This window comes from Chlorocebus sabaeus, chromosome 16, assembly GCF_047675955.1.
Source record: "Chlorocebus sabaeus isolate Y175 chromosome 16, mChlSab1.0.hap1, whole genome shotgun sequence".
Lineage (NCBI taxonomy): Eukaryota > Metazoa > Chordata > Mammalia > Primates > Cercopithecidae > Chlorocebus > Chlorocebus sabaeus.
This window is the reverse complement of record NC_132919.1, coordinates 52,029,300-52,055,466: the sequence shown is the minus strand read 5'-3', so window position 1 is coordinate 52,055,466 and position 26,167 is coordinate 52,029,300. Positions and strand designations below refer to the sequence as shown.

Genomic DNA, 26,167 nt, shown 5'->3' with positions numbered 1-26,167 from the left:
ATTCATTTTGAGTTCTTTTCCCCTTCAGAAGTTCCAAGGATGTTCGCTTTAGCTTGAATTATTCTGCCTAAAATATTTGTAACAAGTAGATGAGCCGCCTAGGTGGCTCAGATGTCCCACTCTCTCAAGGATAGTGCTGAACACAGGAACATGGTTCAGACAGGTACATGTCCCCGTAAGGGATCTCAGGACAGGCATGTCTGTTTCTCCATTTATGAGGACCAGGAGTGACACAGAACTGAAGTGGTTGTCGTGTGATCAAAATACAGGATGCCGTAGGTCACGCCCGACAGAAGGGTCAGCCACCGAGGGTGCCTCTGCCTGCTGGTTCCTGCTCAAGATTGTTGTGGTTGCTTTCGAAGGAGAGAGTGCTTGTTTCACACCCTGAAATCCTAGTCATTGCTTCCGCATCTTTGCTGCCTTCTGTTTCCTTTGACAACTGTCAGAGGGGAAGCTGTTGAAAGATACTGGTGACGTCTGCCCCATGCAGGTCATGAGTGAGGCTGCTGGGTGGAGGTGAGGCATGTGGGATGCTGCACTGAGTTCTCTAGAGCATAGGAGAGCAGGCCAGCAGTCCCAAGGAGCGGTGCCTATGCCTCCTCCAGTGCAGCCACAGAGGAAGAGGTGAGAATTGGAGGTAACTCAGTTTAGGACGCATGCATTGGTCTTCATTATCGAGACTGCAGTAGAGCCTGTTCCTCAGCTTTCTGCCACTACTTCCCAGAGTCTGGCCCACAGAACCGTCCCACGACCAACAGAAGAGAAGGTCTCCCTTCTCTTCCTTCTCCACAACCCCTCCTGACCCAGCCAGTGGCTCAGCCCAGATTTGCTTCCTGCCTCTATGTCTGCTCCTTGTGATTGGCCCTCACTGATTACCTTTACAGAAGGTAAAGAGGATTGAATGCTTACCAGGACTGCCGCAGTCCTCAGAAAGCAGAGAAGTCCTACATTACCCTGTAGGATTCCCTGAGCGCCCACTAAACACACAGGGCTTGCTTTGGAACTGAAAAAATTGCAACAAAGCAAGACAACTGCAATTACCCATTTCTGCTCTCAGCTGTAGTTTCTCTCTTCATTCATTTCTTTGTAAAGTTCTTAAAGGTCCATAAGTTTCTTTTGGGAGCATGCTTATTTCGTTGTACCTCTCTCTACAGCAGTGGTTGTCAACTAGTGGTGATTCTGCCCCTCAGAGGACAGTAGGCAGTGTCTAGAGGCATTTTTGATCGTCAGGACACTAATGGTTGGAAAGAGGTTGTTACTGGCACCTAGTGGGCAAAGGCCAGGGATGTCACTAAACATCCTACAATGCACAGGACAGGCCCCCATCATGAAAAAAGACCTGGCCCCCAAATTTCCACAGGGCCTAAGCTGAGAAACCCTGATCCACAAGAGACCTTTGACTTTTACATCCCAAGACCTTTAAGCTTCCCTGAATTTACAAATGCCTCTTCTACTGTTTAGTTTCCCCATAAAACTTTTGCCCAAGAACCATTACTTTCTTTCTTTTTCTTAAGACAGGGTCTCACTCTGTCACCCAGTGAGCAATTACAGCTCACTGCAGCCTTGACTTCTGGGCTCAGGCGATTTTCCCATCTCAGTCTTCCAAGTAGCTGGGACTACAGGCGCTTGCCACCGTCCCTGGCTAATATTTTTTATTTTTTGTAGAGACAGAGTCTTGCTACATTTCCTAGGCTGGTCTCAAACTGCTGGACTCAAGCCATCCTCCCACCTCAGGAGTGCTGGGATCACAGGCATGAGCCACCAAACCTAGCCTAGAACTATCACTTTCTTATGCCTCTTTGCTTTCTCTTTGCTTCCATTATGGGAAATCTTTCTCCATAAAGAAATAAGGTTTTCATCGCTTCGTAGGTATTACTGCTTACCGAAGTGATAAGCAGAGCACAGAGCTGCAGGGAGGGCAGATGTTAGGTTGTCTGCTGGGGTCTGTTCTGTTAGTGCCCTGCTGCAAATGCTCCAAAACATCCAACCCCCTGTCCCATCCAAAAGGGCTCTGCGCAGTCTGACTGCAGCCTCTTCCAGCCCCGCCCCTGCCCAGCTTACTGTGCTTCAGCCACACAGGCCTTCTGAAAGCTCCTCGAGCCTACCTGCCTCTTTCCCACTGTAGGCCTCTGGACCGGGAAGTCTCTCCCTCGTCTGTTGCCTGGGCAGCACCTTCTCATCCTCCAGCTCCCTTCCTGGGGTATCCACTGTTTCCAGTGCTTTCCCCCTGTGTCTTCTCACAGCGCCCTGATTCTTTGCTTCATAACGCCTCTCTCAAGCTGAAACCGTAGTTGTTTTCTTCCCAGGCTGGAGTGCAGTGGCATGATCTCAGCTCACTACAACCTCTGCCTCCCGGGTTCAAGTGATTCTCATGCCTCAGCCTCCCGAGTAGCTGGGATTACAGGCGTGCACCATCATGCCCGGCTAATTTTTTGTATTTTAGTAGAGATGGAGTTTTGCCATGTTGCCCAGGCTAGTATTGAACTCCTCAGCTGAGGCAATATGCCCACCTCAGAGTGCTAGGATCACAGGTGTGAGCCACCGCACCTGGCCTGTAGTTGTTTTCTTGTTGTCTGTCTCCTCCTTAGAATGTAGCCCCATGAGTTCAAGGGCCATATCTGTCTGGTTTATTATCATATCCTCAGTTCCAAGCACAGGGTCCAGTCTGTAGAAGGCTCTTGTTGGTTGTTGAATAAGTGAACAGAACTGAACTAGCTAGATGACCCATTCCCACCCTTGTACACAATGAAAGTGCCAGTGATTGAAACTAACCTCAGCAAAAGTAAACATGAGTTAGTTATAGACATTCACAGTTACTGTGAAAAGCCAGAACTTCCCATTCAGAAGACCAGCAGTGGGCTGTGTGTTCCCTGTCTCGCCCAGCTTCTGCCCTCAAAATTATTCTAGCAGCACCACTCTGAGCCAGGACTCCCAGAGGGGAATCATATCATGATGATGTTGTGATCCAAGCAAGGCAGTAGGAAGATGATTCAAACTTGTTTTCATCCTTCTGGGATTTGTCTGTGGGATCAAATTGAGATTGCGGACTGGGCGCAGTGGCTCACTCCTGTAATCCCAGCACTTTGGGAAGCCAAGGCGGGTGGATCACCTGAGGTCGGGGGTTAGAGACCAGCCCCGCCAACATGGCGAAACGCTGTCTCTACTAAAATTACAAAACTTAGCCAGACATGGTGGTGGGTACCTGTAATCCCAGCTACTCCAGGCTGAGGCAGGAGAATCGCTTGAATCTGGGAGGCGGAGGTTGCAGTGAGCCAAGATCACACCACTGCACTCCAACCTGGGTAACAGAGCAAGACTCCGTCTCAAAAAATAAAAATTGAGATTGTGATGTCCAGAACTGGATGATGAAGACTCTCAGCCTCATGTCAGAGATAACCCAAGCAGGGTCCAGTGCAATCAGCTGGGTGTTCCCATCTCCAGCCTGTGTGCCAGGCACCCTGAGAAATGCAGAAAGAAGTGAGACACAGCCCACAGTCACAGTGAGCTTCATGTTTAGTAACACGGAAAAGAGAAATATGCCAATATCTGAAACCCAAGAGAGGCCAAAGAAGTGTTATTGCCACAAGGATTCAAAGGCGGGAGGCAGGACAACTTTGGGAGCCTGGGAAGGACTTTGTGGTAGAAGTTGCATTAGAAGCCAGGCGCGGTGGCTCACGCCTGTAATCCCAGCACTTTGGGAAGCCGAGGCGGGTGGATCATGAGGTCAGGAGATCGAGACCATCCTGGCTAACACAGTGAAACCCCATCTCTACTAAAAATACAAAAAATTAGCCGGGCGTGGTGGCAGGCGCCTGTAGTCCCAGCTACTCGGGAGGCTGAGGCAGGAGAATGGCGTGAACCCAGGAGGCGGAGCTTGCAGTGAGCACTCCAGCCTGGGCGACAGAGCGAGACTCAGTCTCAAAAAAAAAAAAAAAGTTGCATTGGAATGGGCCCTGAAGGCTGGGTAGGAGTTGAGGGGCTGGGGAGATGGCACGAGAGGGCTTTGGTCCTGTGCCAGGTATTCACGTACTGCAGGCAGAGAGCTTTCCTCTCCACAGGGTGGCCTCCCTTGTGTCCTGCTCTCAAATGTCCAGTTAGCACCTGCTGGGAAGCCTGTCTTTTCTAACCACTGCCCAGCCCCTCCTTCCCCCAGCCAATAGCCCCAAGGCGGGAGTTGGCCATCTCTATTTCTTCATGCGTTTTTTTTTTTTTTTTTTTTGAGATAGAGTCTCACTCTGTCGTCGCCCAGTCTGGAGTGCAGCGGCGCGATCTTGGCTCACTGCAACCTCCACCTCCCAGGTACAAGCAATTCTCCTGCCTCAGCCTCCTGAGTAGCTGGGATTACAGGCACACGCCACAGCCCGGCTAATTTTTGTATTTTCAGTAGAGACAGGGTTTCACCATGTTGGATAGGCTGGTCTCAAACTCCTGACCTTGTGATCCACCCGCCTCAGCCTCCCAAAGTGCTGGGATTACAGGAGTGAGCCACTGCACCCGTCCTCTTCATGCTTTAAAAAAAAAACATAATTGACTGAGTCTGGGATAATGGGCACCAATTTGTGTGTTTCTGATCACAAATTCAGCATGTGGCTATCTTAGAAAACTTTTAAAATAAAGAAAAGCGCATCTTTCTAAGAACAGGGAGAGAAAATGAGAAACGGGTAAGCATTCCCAGAGATGGGATGTTTGTCTTTTTTAATGATCAGAAACAGGTGGTAAAGCATACGGTAAGTCGCCCAATTTAGCAGAGTACAGGAAGACCAGTTAGGAGTCTACTGCACCAGTCCAGGCCAGAAAGACTCATTTGAATTGTAAATAAGGATAGGAGCCAGAGTTAGCCACAAAAGAAGTTTCAGAAATAAAGTCACTAGGACTGTGATCTGGGGGGGAAGGAAGGAGGATGGGGCTACTAATGGGGTGTCTAGGTGTAGGTGACTAGCAGGCAGCTGGACTTGAGGTCTGCAGAAAGGTTGATACTGAGAGAAATACATGAGGAAAGGAGGCGTGTGCTTGGTGGAGCCTGCTGATTGCACCAGTAAAGGAAGCAGATGATGCCAAAATAAGGGTGGGCTTCTGGGAGGGAGGATTGGCAGGGGAGGAGGCTGGGGGATTGGAGAGCATCACAGAAGGGTAGGGGCTTGGGTCAGACAGGAAGTTCACGGTTCAGATCTTGGAAAGGGAATCATTGTAAACTGTGGGTTGGTTTAAAAACCTGAAGTCAGTGATCTGAGAAATCACCCTGAAGTTGGGTGGGCAAGTGGGAAGGGAAGAATGGGGAGTGGCTGCTAATGGAAATGGGTTTTTTTGGGGGGTGATAAAATGAAATTAGCTGGTGGTGCTGGTCACACAACCTTGTGAATATTACTAAAACCCACTGATGTATGTACTTTAAATGGGTGGATTTTATGGTATGTGAATTATATCTCAAATTTATTAAAGAAAACCTGAAGTTGATATGGGGAGGGGGTGGAGAAAGGGAAGCATGAATATCCATGTCCCAAAAGACAATGGCGAGGACCTTGAGCCCACATGCTCAGTGGTCTTGGAAAAGTGGGTGTTTCTTTGAGGTCAGCATTATGCGCTCACCTTCGTGCCAGGTACCCTGCCTATGGTGCTCTGACCCCGGGAAGCCTACAGCCTGGTTGAGCAGAGTGCTAGCGTCTGCGATGCAGCTTTAGGAGGGGACAGCAGTGATGACAGTAGGAATAGAGATGAAACTGAACCCCAGGGCTTGAATCATCCACGTATTCATGTTTGGTTAACAGGCTCTGTGGTTGCAAGGCCTGGCTCCTTAGACCCCAGTTGTAATTCTCCTGTCCTGCCTCCTTCCCTGTCTAAAGTCTGGCCTTCTGGCTTCCACAGCGGTGCCATCACTAGGGTCGTTCCTTGGGAGCTGTTAAGGGGAGATGTTGATTAAATTCTGGGCTTGAATGTCGCCTCTGTCGCTTCCAGGTTGGGCTGGTGTACATGTTTAACCTCATCGTGGGCACGGGCGCGCTCACCATGCCCAAGGCCTTCGCTACCGCCGGGTGGCTTGTCAGCCTCGTCCTGCTGGTGTTCCTGGGCTTCATGAGGTGAGAGGCAGTGGGGGCTTTCCCACAGGGGCCAGGAGTGGAGCAGGAGGCAGTCGGCCCAGGAAGCCCGAACATGAGGGCACTGAGGGGTGGGAAGACCTGTCTACCCCATCTCTAGCTCAGTGAGTCCCTGCCAGGGTAGTCAGAGAGGAGACAGTAGTCACAGAGGCCTCCTGGTGGCTTGTGTTAGTGGAGCGGTTACACAGCCCTGGTCAGATAAAAACCTGGACATCCACTAGGCTTTGAAATGTTTCACGTGATGCTGGCCTATTTGTTCCCTGGCAGATTTACCTCCCCTGCTATTAAATGTATGCTTTATTAACATTACCATCAAGTTTTGCCATCTGAGAAAATACCACCCAGCCACAGAAAAAGGATCTAACAAACATTTAAGGTGATATGGGAAATCAGTTTGGAATTTAGAATTTACTTAAGGTAATTCACGAATTGGGTGATAAACAGACGCCTGGGTGCATGATCAAGCGTGGCACTCGCCTGTCGTGTACCTCCCCAGGTCTTTAGGGACGCCTACTCCCTGAGCCAGGTGTGTGGGCCTCACCAGCCGGTGCTTCAGGGAGGGTGGGTTCCACCTGAGGCTCTTCTCGGGATTCCCACACACGTGGGGACGGGACGGGTCTGAAGTCGTCAGCAAGTGCCCCAGGCCAGGAAGGGGTTTAGGACTAGGCACTTCCATCCTCAACCAGGTAGGAATCCACAAGCTGCAAAAAAGAGATGGGAAGGAGCACCTGGAAATACCTCCCCTGAGAGAGGCGACCCCCGATCTGTGCACCAAGCACCCTTCGGGGTACTGAGGGAGCCTCACCAACAACGATCTCTGCCTGTGCAGACTTGACTTTATTTTGTGGGGAGACAGACAGTGAGCAGTGAGGATAATAAATGGGTAAATTGAAGAGTGAGCTGGAAGGCAGTGAGTGCTGTGGAAAGAGGAAGGCATAGCAGGGCGAGGGGACTAGGATGCCGGGTGAAGCAGGGTTAGGGAGGGCTGTATCTAAGTGAGGATCTGAATGGGGAGGGGGTAGGTGCTGGTGGAAGGATGAGACGGAGCTTCGTAGTTGGAGCAAACTAAGACGTACGAGAAGCTGAATGGGATAGGAAAGCACCCATGGTTTTCAGTTTCTTCATGCATTTCTTTTGGGGAGTTTTAAGAGTGAATCTTGGGGCACTATTGGTTCATTATCTACTGTGAGCCCTGGCAGCCAAGAGCTCTAGAAGTCTTTGTCCTTACATAACTCTGCTGTCCCCTTTAAAGGACCTTCAGCACAGGCAGCCATGGAATGGGAAGTGTTCATTAGGGGCTCCCAGGCAGGGGGTGCCACACCCCGCTCCTTGCTCAACCCATTTGTGTTTGAACGTGATCAATGAGTTGGCCTTCCGCAACCATGAGAAGTCTCTTTATGCCTTAATTAAGATTGATTTTAATTTCACTTCCAAAAAGAAGGGTAAATCCAAAGCCCTTAAAATGGTCACTTAGGCAAGATAATGAGAAACCTTTCTTGGAGATGCTGAGGCAGTTGGAATGGGGGTTTCAAAGCTGGCTGCTCCCCCAGAGTGGGAGTGAGTGTGGGTTTAACTGATGTGGGGCCAAGCGACTCCTCCGCCTCCTGCCACCTGACCTCGGGGCGAGCAGTCAGCCCCCCATCCCTTGTCAATACTCAGGGAGGGGCAGGGGTGAGTCTGATGGCAGAGCTGTCCTGGCCTCAAGAAAGCAGGAGATGAGTGTTCGTCCCACGCTGTTCCATGGCAGAGATGGATTCATACCTCAGGTTTTATTAGCAGGAAGGCAGCCCACTTCTGTATTCTCCATTAACAAAAGCATTCATACATTCCAGCTGTCATCTAGGTCTCAAGTTTCTTTGAGAGGAAAAGAAAAGATGATTTTTCCAATCTAGTCTGACTTCTCGGCAAGCATCTGATGCCACCTCCCAATCTCCCTTTCGAATTGGTCCGTAGAAGTGCAAGCTTATTTTAATATTAGCCAGATTATTTGGAAAGTAAAAAGTACTGCCAAAGAAAAAAGGGATGGATTCCGGAGCCAAGTGCCCATTTCCAATTATCCATGCCTGTGCTCCTTCCATTAGTGTATGTAATTGGGAGGTGACCATTTGCCTGTGTCCTTGCAAGGTGAGGTGAAAGCTGCCTGCTGTCCTTCCAGAAGCTGGGGGGGCCCTTTGTGAAGCAGCCTCCCCTCACTGAGAGCATCCTTTGGCATCTGTCCCCCACAGCCCCTCCTGGGTGTGCAGCACAGCTTGTCCCAGCATCGCTTCTGCCCCCAGCTCCCTCTCTCCTTTGGGTAGTTTCCCTCCCATCACTCAGTTCACGCCCCTCTCTCTCGTGCACCGGAAATACGTTCTCACCTTAGACAGCAACATCAAAGCACGCACACCTTTTTACCAGGTAAAGCCCATCTCTAGGGAACAGCTCTCAGAAAAGAAAATGATCCGGGCTGGTGGGTCTGGTCGGTTCTTACAATGGTGTGTCCCTTCTCTCTGTCTCCTCCAACCTCCTGTCTGCCTTTGGCGCTGGGCACTCGGACCCCTCAGCTTCGTGACCACCACCTTTGTGATAGAGGCCATGGCCGCAGCCAACGCGCAGCTCCGCTGGAAGAGGATGGAGAATCTCAAGGTGTGTGTGTCTCTGGGCTATGCCTCTGTTCCACCAGCTGCCCAACAGGCGGTCTCAGCAGCCCATTTTTTTCCTCTCAGTGCACGGCGGGCTCTGTCCACGGCACTGCTCCCGGACCCCAGGCCCAGAGCTGAAGCTTAATAGCCACCTAAAGCTTAAAGCACAGATGGAGCCTCTGCCACTTTCCCGTCTCAGCCTTAGGCCTTCCTACCCCCACCCACACCCAGCTCAGCTGTTTGAAACCTTTGTACCCAGGAACTGTGCTGTTTCTTCTTCCCGAGTGAGTCTCCACCACCTCTAATGGGGCAGCATAGCTGTGCTGAGAGCTTCCTAATCAGATACAGATACCCTGCAGAAAGAACACGGGGACCAGTGCGGTGGCTTACACCTGTAATCCCAGCACTTTGGGAGGCCGAGGCAGACGGATCACTTGAAGTCAGGAGTTCAAGATCAGCCTGGCCAACATGGTGAAACCTCATCTCTACTAAAAATACAAAAGTTAGCCAGACGTGATGATGTGTGCCTGTAATCCCAGCTACTCAGGAGGCTGAGGCACAAGAATTGCATGAATTGGGAGATGAAGGTTGCGGTGAGCTGAGATCGCGCCACTGCTTTCCATCCTGGGCGACAGAGTGAGACGGTATGGAGTGGCAAGTGTCTGAAAAAGAAAAAAAAAAAAAAAAAAGGCCAGGCACAGTGGCTCATGCCTGTAATCCCAGCACTTTGGGAGGCCGAGGTAGGTGGATCACCCAAGGTCAGGAATTCAAGACCAGCCTGACCAACACGGTGAAACCCCGTCTCTACTAAAAATACAAAAATTAGCTGGCCGTGGTGGCAAGTGCTTGTAATCCCAGCTACTCAGGAGTCTAAGGCTGGAGAACCGCTTGAACCTGGGAGGCAGAGGTTGCAGTGAGTTGAGATCGTGCCATTGCACTCCAGCCTGGGCGACAAGAGCAAAACTTCGTCTCAAAAGAAAAAAAAAAAAAAGAACAAATGAAGCAGGTTCACCATTGTCCCAGGGCTTTTCTGTAGAGTTCTGTGCTCTTTTTTTTTCTTTTTCTCTTTTTTTTTTTTTTTTTGAGACAGGATGTTCGCTCTGTCACCCAGCCTGGAGTGTAGTGTTGCAATCACGGCTCACTGCAGCCTCAATCTCATAGGCTCAGGTGATCCTCCCATCTCAGCCTCCCAGGTAGCTGGGACTACAGGCACATGACACCACACCTGGCTAACATTTTATATTTTTTTGATGTGCTCTTTTGTTTTCCTTTGTTTTTCTCCCTCCTCCTCGTCCATCCTACCGCCTCCCAGGAGGAGGAAGATGATGACTCCTCCACAGCCTCAGACAGCGATGTTCTCATCCGGGACAACTACGAGCGGGCAGAGAAGCGGCCCATCCTGTCTGTGCGTAAGTCTTGGGGTCCTCACAGGCCCGCTCTTCCCTCTGGGCCACAGGGTTCCCTTTCTTCGTGGAGAGGCCCTGGGGAGTCTCCTCGCAGACTCTGGCATTTCCTGCCCCCGGTTTCTGATGCCGGCCCTGTAGTAGACTCAAAAGATCACAGGGTTTCAGTCCTGGGCACAGGCCTGGCCCCTGCTGGCTTAGCCACTACTCAGATTTGCCGCTTGGTGAGTTCCTTGACCTCTGCACCTCAGTTTCCCCCCATCCCCCTTCCTGTTGCTGAGATGATTAAATGCCTGGTTCCTTGCCTGGTGCACCCTGGAAGCTTGAGTAAATGTCGTTCTGTGGCGTCTCTTCTTCCTCCTGCCCCATGCCCTCATACGCCCCTGCCTTGCTGTCTCCTCCCTGGTCGGCTGGGTTGGGCTCCGATGCCTGCTCTCCCTTTCACCCCAGCAGGAGCATCTCTGAATTCCCTTTTAAAAAAAAAAAAAAAGACTGTGTTAAACCATGTCAAGCAGGAAACATCAGGAAAAGTTTTCTCGAGTTTGGACACTTGGGGATTTCATGGTTTAGATAATTCAGTGAGGTCCACACCACCCTCTGAAGCTCTCCCCGTGAAGAACCACTTCCTCTTTGTTGTTCTTTTGGCTCCGCAGAGAAACGTGGATCTCCCAACCCATTTGAAATCACAGACCGGGTGGAAATGGGACAAATGGCCTCCATGTTCTTCAATAAAGGTAGAAGTTCTTTTGGGGGTGGGGTGTGGGGAAATGGGGAGCTGGTGCTTCCCTGCAGACCTGCGCCCTTGTAATAAGGGCTCCACCCTGACAGCCAGACCATGGGGCGGAGCAGGTGGTAGAGCTGCTCCCTCAGCACCTGGAAGCCACCTTGCTGACCTGTTTTCCTCGATTCCTCCCTCTCTGTGGGCATTAAAAACAAAGAGGCAGCTTCTTTAGCGGAAATGAGGAACCCAAGGAAGCTACTCCAGCAGAGGTCAGGAGCCCCTGGCCGCTGCTCCAGCGGAGGTCAGGAGCCCCAGGCCGCTGCTCCAGTGGAGGTCAGGAACCTGAGGCAGCTACAAAAGAAGCTTTTTCCTTTTCCTGCAAAGGAAAGTGATGGAGGCCACTGATGGTTTTGCACCTCCTGCTTGATTGCCTCTGACCTTGCCCTCTTCTGGCCGATTCTGTCTAGAATAACACCTTCTGACAGCGATGGGATCTGCTACACGCACGCCTGGGTCTGGTTTCCTAGTGGCCGGCAGAGGGCGCCAGGAGCCCACACCCAGGCTTGCCAAGTGAGACCGGAGCCCTAAAGTGTGCTGGTAAATCTGCTCCTTCCTGGGATCTGGCTACAACCATAAGGGAGCCACCCAACTCGGGGGTTGAGTTGTTGGGTGTTCCAGCGACATCTTATGTCTCATGGCAAATCTGGTTCTTTTGGAATATGAGCTATTTAAGAGTTTAGTGGCCGGGCACGGTGGCTTATGCCTATAATCCCAGCACTTTGGGAGGCGGGCGGATCACTTGAGACCAGGAGTTGGAGACCAGCCTGGCCAACATGGTGAAACCCCATCTCAAGTGAAAATATGAAAGTTAGCTGGGCGTCGTGGTGCACACCTGTGGTCCCAGCCACGCCGGAGGCTGAGGCACAAGAATCACTTGAACCCAGGAGGCGGAGATGGCAGTGAACCAAGATCACACCACTGCACTCCAGCCTGGGCTGCAGAGTAAGACCTTGTCTCAAAAAAAAAAAAAAAAAAAAAACAGAAAAGAAAAAGGAGTTTAGTTTTCAATGCCCAGACCTGTTTATTTCCATTTCATTGAGAGTCACATTCTCAGTTCATCCTTCCCCTTGCAACTGTCTTGGAAGATTTTCTGCCCGTTTGTCAAAGCCCCATTTGTCGAGTGGGCTGCCCTACCAGTTCTTTCTAGTCTTAAATGTGGCTGCACTTAACTTAGAGCCGGGGGGGACTGTAGGAACTGGAATCTCCTTGACTGCTTTTAGGACATTAAGCATTTAGTTTGTCATTGGCAGGGCAATGTGATTATCAGCCAAAGGCAGCCGTAGGGCCTGCTTCACCCTCCCTGCTGGACCGACCTCACAGAGGGTTTTCAGAATTCAGCAAAACCAACTGGTCAGGTTCAGCCCACATCTGTGCTTCTCCTTTGTTCCATTTCTATCCCTCCCGTCTCACCAGCCTGAGCAAGCATAAGCGTTTCCTCCTGGCAGCCACGCAAAGTCCCCTTCCAAATGCAAGCTTTAAAATAAAGTGCACATTGGAAGGAAGACGCATGCCTTTTAAACCTCCTTTCTCATTTTCGGGTTCTGCAATCTGCCCTGATTTCTGTAAGAATTCTAGGAACCAGCAGTTTTGCCTTTTTCCCTCCCCACCACAGACTAGACTCTTAATTTGCCCAAATCTAATGGAAAATAAAGACGTTTGTCTGAGACCAGCCTCACACTTAGAGGGAGTCTCCTTCTCTACCCCAGAGTTTCTCCAGCTCAGTCCTGTTGATGTTTGGGCTGGGGAATGCCTCGCTGTGGGCCTGTTCTGTGCGTGGTAGGGTGCTGAGCAGCATCCCTGGCCTCTGCCTGCTAGTTGCCAGCAGCACCTCCTACTTATGACAGTCAAAACTGTCCTCAGACATTGTCACATGTTCCCAGTAGGGTCTGGGAGGCCAAATCACCCCAGCTGAAAGCCTCTGCTCTGCTCCGTTCCTGATTCACAGGCCGCCAGACTGTCATCTTCTCCCTTGGTGGGGCTGCCTCCTCTATAGGAGGCTCCCTTAGAGTCCCAGCTCATTTCTTGTCATCAGAAATGCCGGCCTGGCCATTGATGTCTTCTCAGGAAGTTCTTTGATCCCTTATTTTGTGTCTAGTAATGAAGTTTATTGACCAGGGAGGGCCAATGGCAGTTTGTAAACAGAGCCAGAGTCCATTGGCAGGTGGAGGAAAGGCTGGGAGTGGGGTGGGGGACAATGTGTCCCCTCAGAGCAAAAAGCAAGCTGGAGTGCAGGCTGTACCTGGAGCCCGGGCCTGAGTGACAGGCCAACCCCAGAGGCCACTAAGCTTGGACGTCAGGCTATCTCTGACATGTCAGGGAAGGACATGCCATATTCAAGAAGTGGGTGCTGAGGCCTCCTGGGTCCCCTTGAGGATCATGTTTTCTTAGTCTTTTCCCCACCAGACTCCTAGGAACAGAGCTGACCTCACATGGCCCAGGAGTAACATGTCCTAGGCTTTCCCTTGGGGACCCTGCAGGCTCTTCTGAGCCACCAGGATTAAAAAGGAGCTGTCACTTCATTTTTCTTTATGTTCTCAGAGAAACCAGCAGCATGGCCGGGCGCGGTGGCTCAAGCCTGTAATCCCAGCACTTTGGGAGGCCGAGACGGGCGGATCACGAGGTCAGGAGATCGAGACCATCCTGGCTAACACGGTGAAACCCCGTCTCTACTAAAAAGATACAAAAAACTAGCTGGGCGCGGTGGCGGGCGCCTGTAGTCCCAGCTACTCGGGAGGCTGAGGCAGGAGAATGGCATAAACCCGGGAGGCAGAGCTTGCACTGAACTGAGATCTGGCCACTGCACTCCAGCCTGGGCGACAGAGCGAGACTCTGTCTCAAAAAAAAAAAAAAAAAAGAAACCAGCAGCTTGAGACCAGTGACGTCAAAAACGTGAGCCTCAGTCTGAGCAAGGGTGGAGACTGGTTGTCTGGGCAGTAACCCTTAGGTCGTAGGGCTCTGCCACTGTTTTCAGAGCCATTGCACCTGGCCTTTCTATCTGGAATCATTTATGGAAGATGACCCAGGTGGGATTCTTCTCACCCTCACCAGTTAGGAGACGTTCATGGACTTGCCAGGGTCCTGAAACAAGTCTGATGGGATTAGGACTAGAGCCCTGTGTTCCCAGCTTCTCGTTCAGCCTCCTGCTGGAGTGGGAGGGGACAAATGTCGCCTCTGCAGTGGGTGTGTCAGTGTCACGCACTATCACCGCTGTCCCTTGGGAGTGCTTCCCGTAAGAAGGAAATGGGCCTGTCTTGAGCACCATCTCCCCAGCACACCAGACCACCATGTGCTTGGGATCAGTCAGATTCAGAATGAGGCACTTGGCCTTTGGAAATCCAGGGCTTTTTGCCCTTTGGATCCCAGCTTCAGAGAGCTGGGCTATTTTCTGTCAATTTCTCTTTGCTTCAACTCTTTTAGTAGCAATCTCTTGTCTTAGAGCCCGGTGTTGGCTGACACCAGAGGGGGCCACCAGCCCTGATGCACCCCGGGGGTCAGGCTCCTGACTCCGGGCATCTCTCCTCCCTCCTCACTCCCTGGCCACACCAAGCCTCACACTCACCGTGCACCTATCTGGCTTCAAAATCTCTCTGAGCCTCCCAGCCTCGTTGAATCCTCTCAGGTGAGAGTCATGAGCCGATCTGTCTCTTGTCAGCCTCACAGTGTAGCCAGCCAGAAAAAGAAATAGGACTTTGGGGTCATTTTTCCACTTTTTGTAGAAAGTTAACAGCTCAGAGAACTGAAAGCTATGAAAGAGGTAGAGATTTAGTCAAAAAAAAAAAAAACCAACAAACATGCAGACATCTCTTTGTAGCTGCCTGACTGATGGCTGTGTTCCTTTCAGTGGGGGTCAACTTGTTCTATTTCTGCATCATCGTTTACCTGTATGGGGACCTTGCCATCTATGCTGCTGCCGTGCCCTTCTCCCTCATGCAGGTGACCTGGTGAGTACCCTCCTGACCCCCAGGCTGGCAGTAGCCAAAGGGGCTTCCTCGGCCAGTCGGGGCAGAGCGTCCAGGGGAGAAGCACCATGCCAAGTGAGTTCATTGCATCTAGGGAATGCAGATGCCCAGGCCCTTTTCTGCACAGACCACAGCCAGCCATGCTGTCTGTCCTTAGCTCATGTCACTGTCCCCTTCCCTGCCCCACTAGGTTCCCACCAAGGGCTCCTGAGTCATTGGGAAATGGTGCTGCAGGAACAAGGAGGGCGCGTCCTCAGAGATGCATCCGCAAAGTGCTTTGTGAAGTCTGATTGTTGGTGCTCAGGCAGCTGTGCAGGGAGTGGCTTCTGTCTCCCCCAGCCCAGCCAGGCGGCCTCGCTGAGCCTGGGCCTGCTGTCATTCTTTTTATCAGCAGCGCCGCTGGCAATGACTCCTGCGGTGTGGAAGCAGACACCAAATACAATGACACCGACCGGTGCTGGGGGCCCCTGCGCCGAGTGGACGCCTACCGCATCTACTTGGTGAGTGTCTGTGCCTCTGGGGCCCCTGCCCCCGCCCGGCCTGGGCAGCTGAGGGCATCTGAAGTGCCTTTACTTCCAGGTAGAATCGCTTCCCCAGAGAGGAGGGTCTACCCTTCTCCACACTCTGGCTAAGCACTGGGGCCTTGGCCCCAAGCAGAAATGGATCGCGTCACTAAGAGTCTAGCCCGCAAGGTTCCTGGCAGCAGGCCTGAAAGTCAAGCATGGTTTGGAGTAGGCACTCAGGTCATAGCCAGATTCAGGACCGTGACTGTTGTAAACTGAGCTCAGGCTCTAGGACCACCCTCAGCAGAGTTCTCCAAGAGTGCCACATCTCATTTTTTCCAGAAACTTTCCATATTTTGACCTTACTCCTGGCCAGCTCAAGAGCATATGGTTCGATGCTGGGTTTGGCTGTAAACATCCTCTCCAGATAGGGAAGGGTCAGCCCACTCTCTTCCTATCTTCCCTCCTCTCATCCTCCCAGCGGACAAGAGAAGACGATGAATCTCCAGGCTCGTTCTTGATTGCTTTGTGCTGTTGGCGGGGGGCAGGGAGCTGAATAATATGCCAGACAGGTCCTGGATAATAAGATACAAAACCAGAGACAGTTATTTATCTCTGCCTACTTTAGGGGCAGGACTCAGAAATGTTTTTCTTCAACTGTTGCAGTATCTGTTAATATTCTCTGCTTCCTCTTGGTCCTCCTCAGCCCTGACATAAATTTAGGTGTGCTAGGTGACACACAGTGTGACACGTGGTCACTTGGCTGATCTGGAGCAGGGAGGCAGGGACCAAGAGACAGCCAAGCTTTTCAGGGAGCTGGCCTCCCGACTTCATTATCCCTATCTGAGGAAAGGTTTCCGCAGGCCCTGCAGGCTATTTGGGGTTGGATTTGTTAACCCCAAGGGGACACTGAATGGTTTTTCTTGCCCTCCTAGTCCCACTCTACAGCCGTGCTGCAGGAGCCCTACGGCCTGGGCCGTGGAGAGGTTGCTTTTCCTCTCTGCATCTCTGGAGCAGTCAGCTAATGGTCGGTGTTTCTTCTGCACTTTCATCTGTGGCTAGCAGTTTGTCTTTTAGTAGAGCTGCGTCCCTCATTCCTCCGTTGCAGGTCTGGTGGGAATTTGGTAGCAGGTTAATTGTCTGGCACCCTTCTCTACCTCCCCCAGCCTTGGGGCGGGAAAAGGCACCAGCATGGCAGCTGGAGGGGTGAGCCCAGGCACTAGCAGCACAGCTGAGGCTCGTTAGCCTCTTCGCACTCAACAAACCATGATTGATAAAATTAGCAGAGGTATTAGTAAGTGAAAGGCCCCATCTGGATCTCTAGCAGGGTGGATGGGCAGAAGGAGGGGATGGAGGACGGGGTTTGAGTGGCTCAGACAGACACGGTGGCCAATGTTCAGGGCAGAGCAGCCACAGCAGAGCCAGTCTGGTGAGTCTTTGCTGAGGAGGCTGCTGGAATCTAAAGACTGTGCCAGGCAAACTCCCCGCCCACCAGCAAAACGGATACTGCGCGCTGGGAATATTGGCTGCTGCTATTTGCCTGATAAATTATTTAGAAGCATTATTCTTGCCTTGTTAAATGCTACCCTCACTTATTCCTATAAACCTTCTACATGATGGAAGCCTCCCTCCCTGGATCTCAATAACTCTCTGACCGAACAGAAGGAACCCTTCAGGAAAACAGACGGGCATTAATTACTGCCTTCATCTCCAAGATATTGCACTTATAACTCATAGAGCTAATTGTCATCAGAGTCTGCAAAAGCCACGAAAACAGGAAGCAGAGGCCGCAGAACAGGAGTGGAGACCCTGACTGCCCATGAGAGCTTTTTTTTTCTGGGCCAGTGACAGTATCCTTCCCCCATAGCCCAGTCCCCTGCTGGGGGCTTCTGTTTGCTCAGAGGCTTTTGGTTTGCATGGGCTCTTCTACCCAGTTTGGAGAAATCAAGGCAGATGGGCCTTGGCATTGTCTCAGGAGTCACTTCACAGTTTTGCATGTGGCTCCCAGGGTGTGAGGTTCTGCAGAACAGTAGCCTGCTGTTCCCCTGACCCCAAACTCTGGTGCTTTCTTTGCTCTGCAGGCCCTTCCCCTCCCTCAGTGAGTTGGAAGGGGCAGAGTGACTGGCGGAAGAGGTTGGCAAAGATGTGGGTATCCTCCCTCAGTCCTGAGCTCTCCTGCAAGTGATGATGGCATCTTCCCCTCCCAAGTCTGACCTGCAGGGCTTATCCCTGTGTGTCTTTGTAAAGGTCAGGGGAGTTAGATTCCATCAGCTGGCCCCTTGGGCCCCAGAGGAGGAGGGCTGTCCTTACCCGCTGCCCCCTGGTCGTTCTGTTTCAGAAGATTGTCCATCCCTTCTAGGGACGCCACGCTGCCTTTTACCATGAGCTGTTTCTGATTTTGCTGCCAGCCAGACTTCACTCAAAGTGTTCAGCAAGGCAGCGAGTAGGTCAGCGGAGGATTGAAAACTCCTCCCTACTCTGCACACAGATCTTGTTTGTCTCAGGTAAATGAAGCCCCTACCCAGCCTGCATTTTTAAAAGGGCCTACTGATAACCTCTTCTTCATTGCCGTTCTGCAACAGTGGTTCTGGGGGACAGAGATACAGACTTCTATATTGTGGTCTAACTTTCAGAAAGTCGTCTGGAGGCGATTCTTCTGTGTCTTCCCAGGAATGCTCCTGAGATGTACACGCACAGTGAGAATCCTTGCTGTAGTAACTGTCTCCAGGGCTGGCCTGTGTGTAGCATTGTGATTACTTACAAAAAGGGAGATGCCTCTACCAGCAGCTCCCAGTGACCTCCCAAAGCCCTTGACCTTCACCAGTGGAAAATTCCAACCCTACTCCCTGCGCCTGACGACCCTTGTCCGTATCCTGTGCTTCCTGGCGCAGCTGATATGAGTCACTTTCTCCCTCTCCTTCCCTGGAGGAGCCACAGAGCAGGGTGTCATGGGCGCAGGTCCCCTGAATTACTGGCTGCTTCAGTGGGCTCCTGGGGTGTCCCAGCAGGCCACTGCAGCTGGAGCCAGTGGTGACCTCGGCCCTGTTATTAGAGCCCATGGAGATTATCATCAGGATCCACTGTCAGCTGACCTTGGATTCTCAGGCCCCCACCCACCCAACCCTCCTGCTCTTTTGAAAAATCAAATGGGAATGTGTGAGATGCTCCAGCTCTTTCAAACGGGTAACCTTGCCTCCAGGCTAGGGAATGTCTCAGGATTCTTTCTGCAGTTTCTCCGACTTTGGTAGGCAGCACAGTCAGAAGTTGGCATTTCATTCCTTCCTCCACAGCATGAAGGGGCCAGAGGCCCCTGGTGAGGTGATAGGATTGCGTATGAACCAGTTCTGTTCTGGACTCAGACCGTCCCAAGTGTCTGGGATGCAGGCGTGTGTCACTCTCCCCTGGGATCAGGGGCACTGCCCAGCGCCTTTATTGCACTTCCTCACTCCTGCATCACCTCGCAGCCGATATTCCTGTCCCCTGCCTGGACCCATCGCTCCTATAGAGAGTCAGAGGGCAGCAGTGTCAGAGGGGACAGTGGAGACTCCCAGGTGCTGAAAGCCTCTCACCGTTAGGAATAACAAGCAGCATCCACCGCTCACAGGTGGACAGATGCTGCTGGGTCACAGGTGGCCCGGCAGGCCCCGGCCGAACAGAGCCGGGAGCGCAGATGGCAGAGTGGAGCTTATGCCTGGCTGGAGACCCGGCCGCAAACTGGCTGTGTTGAGCAGGGGGCCCCTCGTTGGCTGCTCTGGGACAGGACAAGGTCACCCTGGCCTGCTATCCTGCCTTGAACACAGGAGCTGTGAGATCCACCTCCAGGGCACAGGTGACTCAAGAGAGGGATACAGCCTGCAAGTGCCTGGCCAGTACCTGCCACCCCTTGTGACAGAGAGAGTCTTCCCAAGCTCCCTCCAGACACCCCCTTGAAGAAGTGGAGGGCCAGGGGGATTTCTGTCTGCTAGCCTCTCTTCCTAGAGGGTGAGATCAGTCTCAGATTCAGGCTCACGTTGACACCGGAAGGGTCAAGAGTCCTTCCAGGCCTTCGCTACAGCCCTGTTTTCTCTCGCTCTGCCAGGATTCCATCTTAGCTCCCTCTCACATGGCAACACTGGCCTTTGTCCGTTTGCAACACTTAAAATGGTGTGCAGTCCCCATTTCAAAACCAAATGGCTTCCTCCTAAAATAGTACCACTCAAGGAGAAAATATCCTTTTCATGAGGGTGGAGAGGGAGTGATGTGCCCGCCTGGCAGTGCCATGCGTGCCGTGAGTGCCCCACCCTCCCACAGTTTACCTTCCATCGGTGTAGCACATACCAGTGACTTTTGACTCCCAGCCACACGGTAAAGTGCACAGTGTCATCCCATTTCACAGCAGGGAAACTGACTCAGACGGGAGCTTCCTGGGATCCCGGAGCTGAAGCAGACAGACAACAGCTCAGCTCTTTGGCCTCTCAGCTCTGTCCTGCCCTGGTGACACAGGCTTGCTCCACTTGCCCAAGACTCAGTTCCATAGGCTCCGCTTTGGGGGTGGCTCCCACTGCCATGTGCAGGCTGGGGCACAGGGCACCTGTTATCAGCCCTGGGAGCCTGACGTTTTCAGGCAGTTGGGGTGACACAGCTGAGCATGTTCCCTAGTGAGTGAGCGCCTTTGCACGTCTGCCCATCATTGTCACCGACTTGATTGATGCCCCGTCTGCCTTGGTGCCCCCACTCCTAGATAGCAAGGCCAGCTTTTCCTGGGCACTCAAGTAGTGTTGGAATTAAGTGCCTCTTCCCAAGGACACTTCCTTCCCCTGCCATGGTCTCTGTTCTTCTAGCGTCAGCCACTGTGCCCTGGGGCTGTGGCATCTGCTAATAAGTGGGTCAATGCTGCCTTCACTTGAATATTTATTCTTACCAGTGCTGGGGCAGGAGGTGGCTTTGAGGCCTTCAGGACCAGTGAGGAAGGAAAATTAGAGAAGCAACAAGGTTTAGGAGCAGCAGGGACTTCACCGGACTTGGAGACTCTGGGGACACTGTGCCGCCTGCCTCCCAGGCACCACTCCTGTTGCTTTCAACATGAGTGGTGCCCCCAGAGCACAACTCCAGTAGAACACAGGTGAACACTGCCCCCAGGTTTGTGCAGCGTTGAGCCGGGGATTGGAGTGAAGCGCAGTCAGACAGCAAAGGTGACCCGGGTAGGGCCCGGCAAGAACGTGGACAGGATAAGCGAGCTGTCTCTGGGAGGAGTCTAGTGGGTTGGCCCATCTAGAAACAGAATGCAGGACCCTCAGCCCAGAAGGCAGACAGCCTGTCAAGAGTGTCCCTTCCTGGGCGACATCCACCCTCGTCTGGTTCATGTGAGTTAGGACTCAGCCTCACACCAAACCAAGATGAGTCAGGAGGAGACTCCAGGATACCTGGAGGGGAAAGGGTGTTGTTTCCAGGGTCAGGGACATCCAGGTGCCTCCTTAATAGGATGGTGACCATGTCGGGGCTCACTGGAGTGACCTTCGAAGTCCATCTTCTTTCCTTTCCTTTTCTTTCTTCTCCCTCCCAACGCACCTCTTGTCGGTTCCTCCTCATTCAGTTCTGGAGACTCTAGAAAGGTCGGGTTTGTTTTGCCTTTCACCCTTTCCTCCCCTCTCACCTGTGGAGAGATGCCCGTCACACCTGGTGGCACTGCATGTGCGCTGAGTGCAGTCGTTCTAACCCGTGCCCACCACCGCCAGGAGCTGGACTCGGTGAGCCTTCAAGGTGTCTTCAGCCAGCTTTGGTGTGGGGTTGTGAGCCCCTAAGATGCGTGTCCCGGGTCCTGTGTGTCCCGTACATGCTGAGCTTTCTGCAGTCATCCCATGAGACTGGGTTTCAAGGAAGAATGCATTTCTTCCCCACACCCCAAAAATGTACGTGCCCATACCCGCTACCCAAGCAGAGCTGGGAGTCTAATGCTGGGTGAACTCTTAACTTCAGGCAGTGACCGTGCTCAGACTGAAATGGTGACCTCAGAGGATTAGCTTGTCTCTTTCTTTTTCAAGGAAATCAATAATACAGGGACAGGCCTGTGTTGTTCTTGCTTGCTTGCTTTTTTTCCTGAGGAGCTGTCTATATATCTTAGACTAGGAATGGCTTCTTGTCCTTCCATGTGCTTTCCATCCCCCTACCCCAGCCCTCCCTAAATGAAATTCAGGTTGCCTGTCACTCACTCCCACACTGCAGCTTGTCTCTCTAACTCCTAGCCAGGGACAGCGTGAGCCCCCACCACCCCACCCATTCCTCCGCCACTGCTGCTCCTGTCTGAGCAAGACCCCCGTCCCTCCTTTCTTCCCCGAGTTGCCCCAGCCCATCCCCTCACCTTGCTGAGGACACCTGGGTGACACCTCCCTGAGTTACTCTGTGGCTGCCTCCTTCACCCTCACCCCAGTGCCCATGCTCTCTCCTCCTGCTCAGTGAGAGGGTTGCTGTGTTTGTTTTTTTTTTTGAGACGGAGTCTTGCTCTGTCGCCCAGGCTGGGGTGCAGTGGCTGGATCTCAGCCCACTGCAAGCTCCTCCTCCTGGGTTTATGCCATTCTCCTGCCTCAGCCTCCCGAGTAGCTGGAACCACAGGCGCCCACCACCTCGTCCGGCTAACTGTTTTTAATGTCACTCTCAGGGACGTGGGTTCGGTTGACTGGCATTATGCCCACCATCCATCACGCCCCATGACCTGTCCCCGCCTTGGCCAATACCTGTGTGCCAGTTGAGAGGACGATGCCTAGTCCCCTGTGCCACTGCCTCCATGGTCTCAGTACAGGTGCCAGACTGGGGGACTCGGGGTCACAAGACAGCAGGCATTGGCTTCTTCCCCCTACCACTCCCTTCCCCAGCTCAGAAGCTGCTCATGGGCCTCCGTCGAGGTCCTGAGGGGTGATGGGATCTTATGTTCTTGCTTCTGAGCTGGCGACTGACATAGCCCCTTCACAGGATGTCAGTGGGTTGTCTCTGGCCCTGGTAGAATGTGCAGGTTGGGTATCCCTTCCCCAAAATATTTGGAACGAGAAGTGTTTCTGATTTCAGATTTTCTTCAGATTTTAGAATGTCTGCATTATGCTTACAGTAGAGCATCTCAAATCCAAAATTCCAAAATGTTCCAATGAGCATTTCCTTTGAGGATCGTGTCGGTGCTCAAAAAGTTTCAGATTTTGGAGCATTTCAGATGTTGGATTTTTGGGTTTGGGGTGCTTAGCCTAAACCATATTATTTCTTTTTTTTTTTTTTTTTTTTTTTTGAGACAGAGTCTCGCTCTGTCGCCCAGGCTGGAGTGCAGTGGCACAATCTTGGCTCACTGCAAGCTCCGCCTCCCGGGTTCTCGCCGTTCTTCTGCCTCAGCCTCCCGAGTAGCTGGGACTACAGGCACCTGCCACCACACCCAGCTTATTTTTTTTTTTTTTTGTATTTTTAGTAGAGACGGGGTTTCACCATGTTAGCCAGGATGGTCTAGATCTCCTGACCTCGTGATCCGCCCACCTCGGCCTCCCAAAGTGCTGGGATTACAGGTGTGAGCCACCGCACCCAGCCTAAACCATATTTCTTTACCCCTATCTCCATTGTCTGTAAAATAATGAGTACAGCCTTGCAAAGACCACCTGCCCACAGCAACCCAGTTTTACTCCCAGGCACGTGGGGAAAACGGCATTGTAACTTACCTGGTTGCTCATCCCTCACCCACTCCCATTCACCAGTTTACCCAGGAAGTGAATGGAGATGGGAAATGATCTGTTGCCATGACCTTGACCCCCACACACCCACCATTCTTAACTCCTAGGAACCCCATTATATGAAAATCCAAAGGTATAAAATAAATTGGGAGGGTAGTTACTTGTTACAAAGTGATTCCTTACAGAAGGATTTGCTTCAGATTTCTCTTAAGTAGTTAGTTTCCCTAGTGTATTTAAAATGTTATTCTGTGAAAATTAAGCATTTATAAAACAACTTTAGGATCCCTTCTCTTGTGTAAAGGGAGGTCTCCGTGTATTCATATGCAAAGGTGCAGAACCCCAAAGCCCAGTTCATGTTGCTGGAGAAACAGGCAGACAGGGCTTAGGGTGGATATCATAGGCAGCCCACCTGAAAGAAGTAACCAGTGATGCCCCTTCCCCTCTCCCCATCCACATCCCTGAGCTGGGAGAGCTCCGTGGAGCCTGATAAGTGTATACCCGAGCCCCACACCTGTGCACAGGCCAATTTGGTTGGGAAGCTTCCAAGTAGGGCTCCGTGGGGGAGTATCCATTCCTGCTGGGGACCTTCTGCGCTGAGCTTTTTCAGGACTGTTTCTTTGCAGGTCTCATACTGATCCCAGTCAGACCCTGAGCTCAAGGCTTGAGCCCTCCTTGTTTGTGAGTGGTGCAGTCAGGGATAAAAACCCAGTGTGCCTTGCTTCCCAGGCTACCTGGGCTGATCCTGGCCACTGACTCATGTGTGCACACACATTTCCCGTCATTCCCCTGGAGAAACTGAGCCCCGGGCAGACTCCCAAAGCTCAACAGCCCAGTCCGTCCCACACTCTGCACCCCCTCTGCTTCCAGAACTCCCATTTCTGGGCAAAGAACTAAAAATAATTTTATTATATTTGTTAAGGGTACATCCCAGTTGTTGATTTCACATCTCTCCCTGCCACCTTTTTTTATTTTTTATTTTTTTCTTCATTTCACAAAAAAAAGTGCCAAAAAACCTCCATAGTCTGTGGAATCTAGCAACCTCCCAGTATTTTGAGAGTAACATGGAATGTTCTTAAATATTTTGTGCTAACTAAAATGAAAACTGTATATACCACACTGTTTTTCTTCTGCTCCGTGTCTGTCTGCTCCTTTTATCCTGTAGATCAGTCTATGGCATTTGTGGTGGCCCTGCCAAGTTTTGTGAGGCTGTGCTATTCCCTGAATGATGCTTACTCTGTTACAGGGTGCATATCATAAGCAGAACCTGATGTCTTTCTAAATAGCGCTCCAGGGCCCTAGCAGTAATTGTTTAATTAAATAAAGCACTCACTCTAAAGTAATAGCCATGATCCTCCGTGTGGCCGGTATCGCAGCCAGCAGTGCTGGCCCTGCACACTGGCTCAAAAGCAACACCTGTGTGCGGAGAAGAAATAGCTGAGTGTGCGCTCTGCAGTGCACCCTGGCCTTGAGGAGAGAAGCCACAGAACCCCAGAGGGTTTACAGCCAGCAGAGAGGTGCGAGGGACTCAGCTGGGACGGCCCTTACACAGAGCTGAACGGTTAGGGTGCACGTTAATGATGATATCGGATGAATTAGCATGAGCGCAGATGTCTTGTGGATTCACTGACAGTGGACCAAGGAACATTTTCATAAGCCTCAGGCACAAAGGAGGCACTGGGGTTGTGGCAGCAGATACCCCACGTAAGTGTGACTAGAACAGTCATGCGCCTCCGCAGGGCATGTGTAGTTTGGCTGTGGCAAGAACTTCCTTCAACCATGGACTGAGACATTTTCTGAACACCTTGATGGGAAGAGAATGCAGGGCCCTGTATCGGGTATTGGGCGCTGGCTGAGGCCGGGAGGTCTCTGCGGTCTATGATGTCCAAGCAGTTGTGGCACCTTCTCCCACACTTCTGCAGGGAGGCTGTGCTTCACCTGAGAGGCAGGTGAACGGTCTCTGGGAACACTTCCCAGCTGGTCCCCTTCCCCTGGATCAGGAAAGTGTTTCTCAAGATCTGGTTGCCCGACCACTGGCACAAGAATGCCTTCGGACTCTTAATAAAAATGGAGATTCTTGGGTCCTGCGCCAGGCCTGATGCAGCATATTCTAAGGCCACGGGGCCCAGGAATCTGCATTTCCAACCAGTTCTGAGGAGAATTCTGTGTGCTCTTCCCTTTGAGAAATCCTGCTGGTGCAGACCTCTCGAAGTGATAAAAGGTTTCCCTGGGAGAGGCCCACTCTGGTCTTCCTTCAAGAACTGCTTCCCACAGCGCTGGTGGAGACAGCTGTCAGGGTCTTCCCGTGCCAGCCTCTTGCAGGGAAAGGAGAGGGGCTAGGCCATCCACAGGTCTATGGCCTGGTGCTGCCACATCCTGGAGTCCACACCTAAGGCGCTGCTAGAGAGAAGAGGGGCTCTGCATGCCCACTGGCTCGGGGCTGCTTTGTCACCTGCGGCTGATGGGTACCTCCCATGTCCCTAGTGGGTGATGCTCTAGGCTTCCCCTGTCGCTTCCTCTGAAGCTGCTGGTTGGGGGCTCTGTACCCCACAGCGTGCCAGCTCCCCGGAGAGGGCATCTCACTGACCCCCGAGGAGAAAGGAAGCTGGGGGCTTGCTGATGTCACTTCTCAAACCCACTTCAACACAGCTTGTTAATCAGCCAGCTTGATGTGCCGTCTCCCCTCCGTCCCGCCTCCAAGGTTACTCAGTTCCTGGTCTATTTCGAGGCCAGACGTCAGCAGAGAAGGGGTGGAGCCAGCTGGGCCTGTGCAGCCCTCTCTGCAGGGCACCCGTGTTCTGGGCACCTGACTTCCTTCCCTCCCTCGCTTCCTCCAGCTCCTGCTGGAGCGTTCCCACTGCCATTGCTCTTCCTGCGCCGAGAGCATGGACTGAGGAAGGGAAGATGCTGAGGGCATTTCAAACGATCACCTGGCACCTCTTCTTGAGTGACGCACAAGCTCCGGGCAGCAGAGGGCGACGGCACTGCCTCCTCCTGTTCCCAGGGCAGGGCAGGGGATTGACAGCAAGACTCTGGGCACCAAAAGCCATCAGATGCCAGCTGGTTACTGGAGACACAAGCGGCCTTGGGTTCCAAGGCCCGTGGGGACACGCATTGCCACCACTGAATGTT

General features: G+C 52.2%; 1 protein-coding gene across 6 annotated transcripts in view; it reads left to right on the top strand.

The window, feature by feature from the left end:
* Nucleotides 1–26,167, top strand: part of TMEM104 (transmembrane protein 104) — a 68,793-nt gene that overhangs the window by 3,321 nt on the left and 39,305 nt on the right. For 4 of the 6 annotated variants that reach the window (XM_073005053.1, XM_008011826.3, XM_008011827.3 and 1 more), the window contains exons 3-8: nucleotides 5,953–6,074; nucleotides 8,636–8,717; nucleotides 10,026–10,122; nucleotides 10,770–10,850; nucleotides 14,739–14,838; nucleotides 15,248–15,356. In XM_073005053.1, coding sequence (XP_072861154.1) covers nucleotides 5,953–6,074; nucleotides 8,636–8,717; nucleotides 10,026–10,122; nucleotides 10,770–10,850; nucleotides 14,739–14,838; nucleotides 15,248–15,356 — 591 coding nt within the window. Of the gene's footprint in view, nucleotides 1–4,226; nucleotides 4,300–5,952; nucleotides 6,075–8,635; nucleotides 8,718–10,025; nucleotides 10,123–10,769; nucleotides 10,851–14,738; nucleotides 14,839–15,247; nucleotides 15,357–26,167 lie in introns of all 6 variants that reach the window. The other 2 variants (XM_073005052.1, XM_037993039.2) reach the window with 2 other exon arrangements.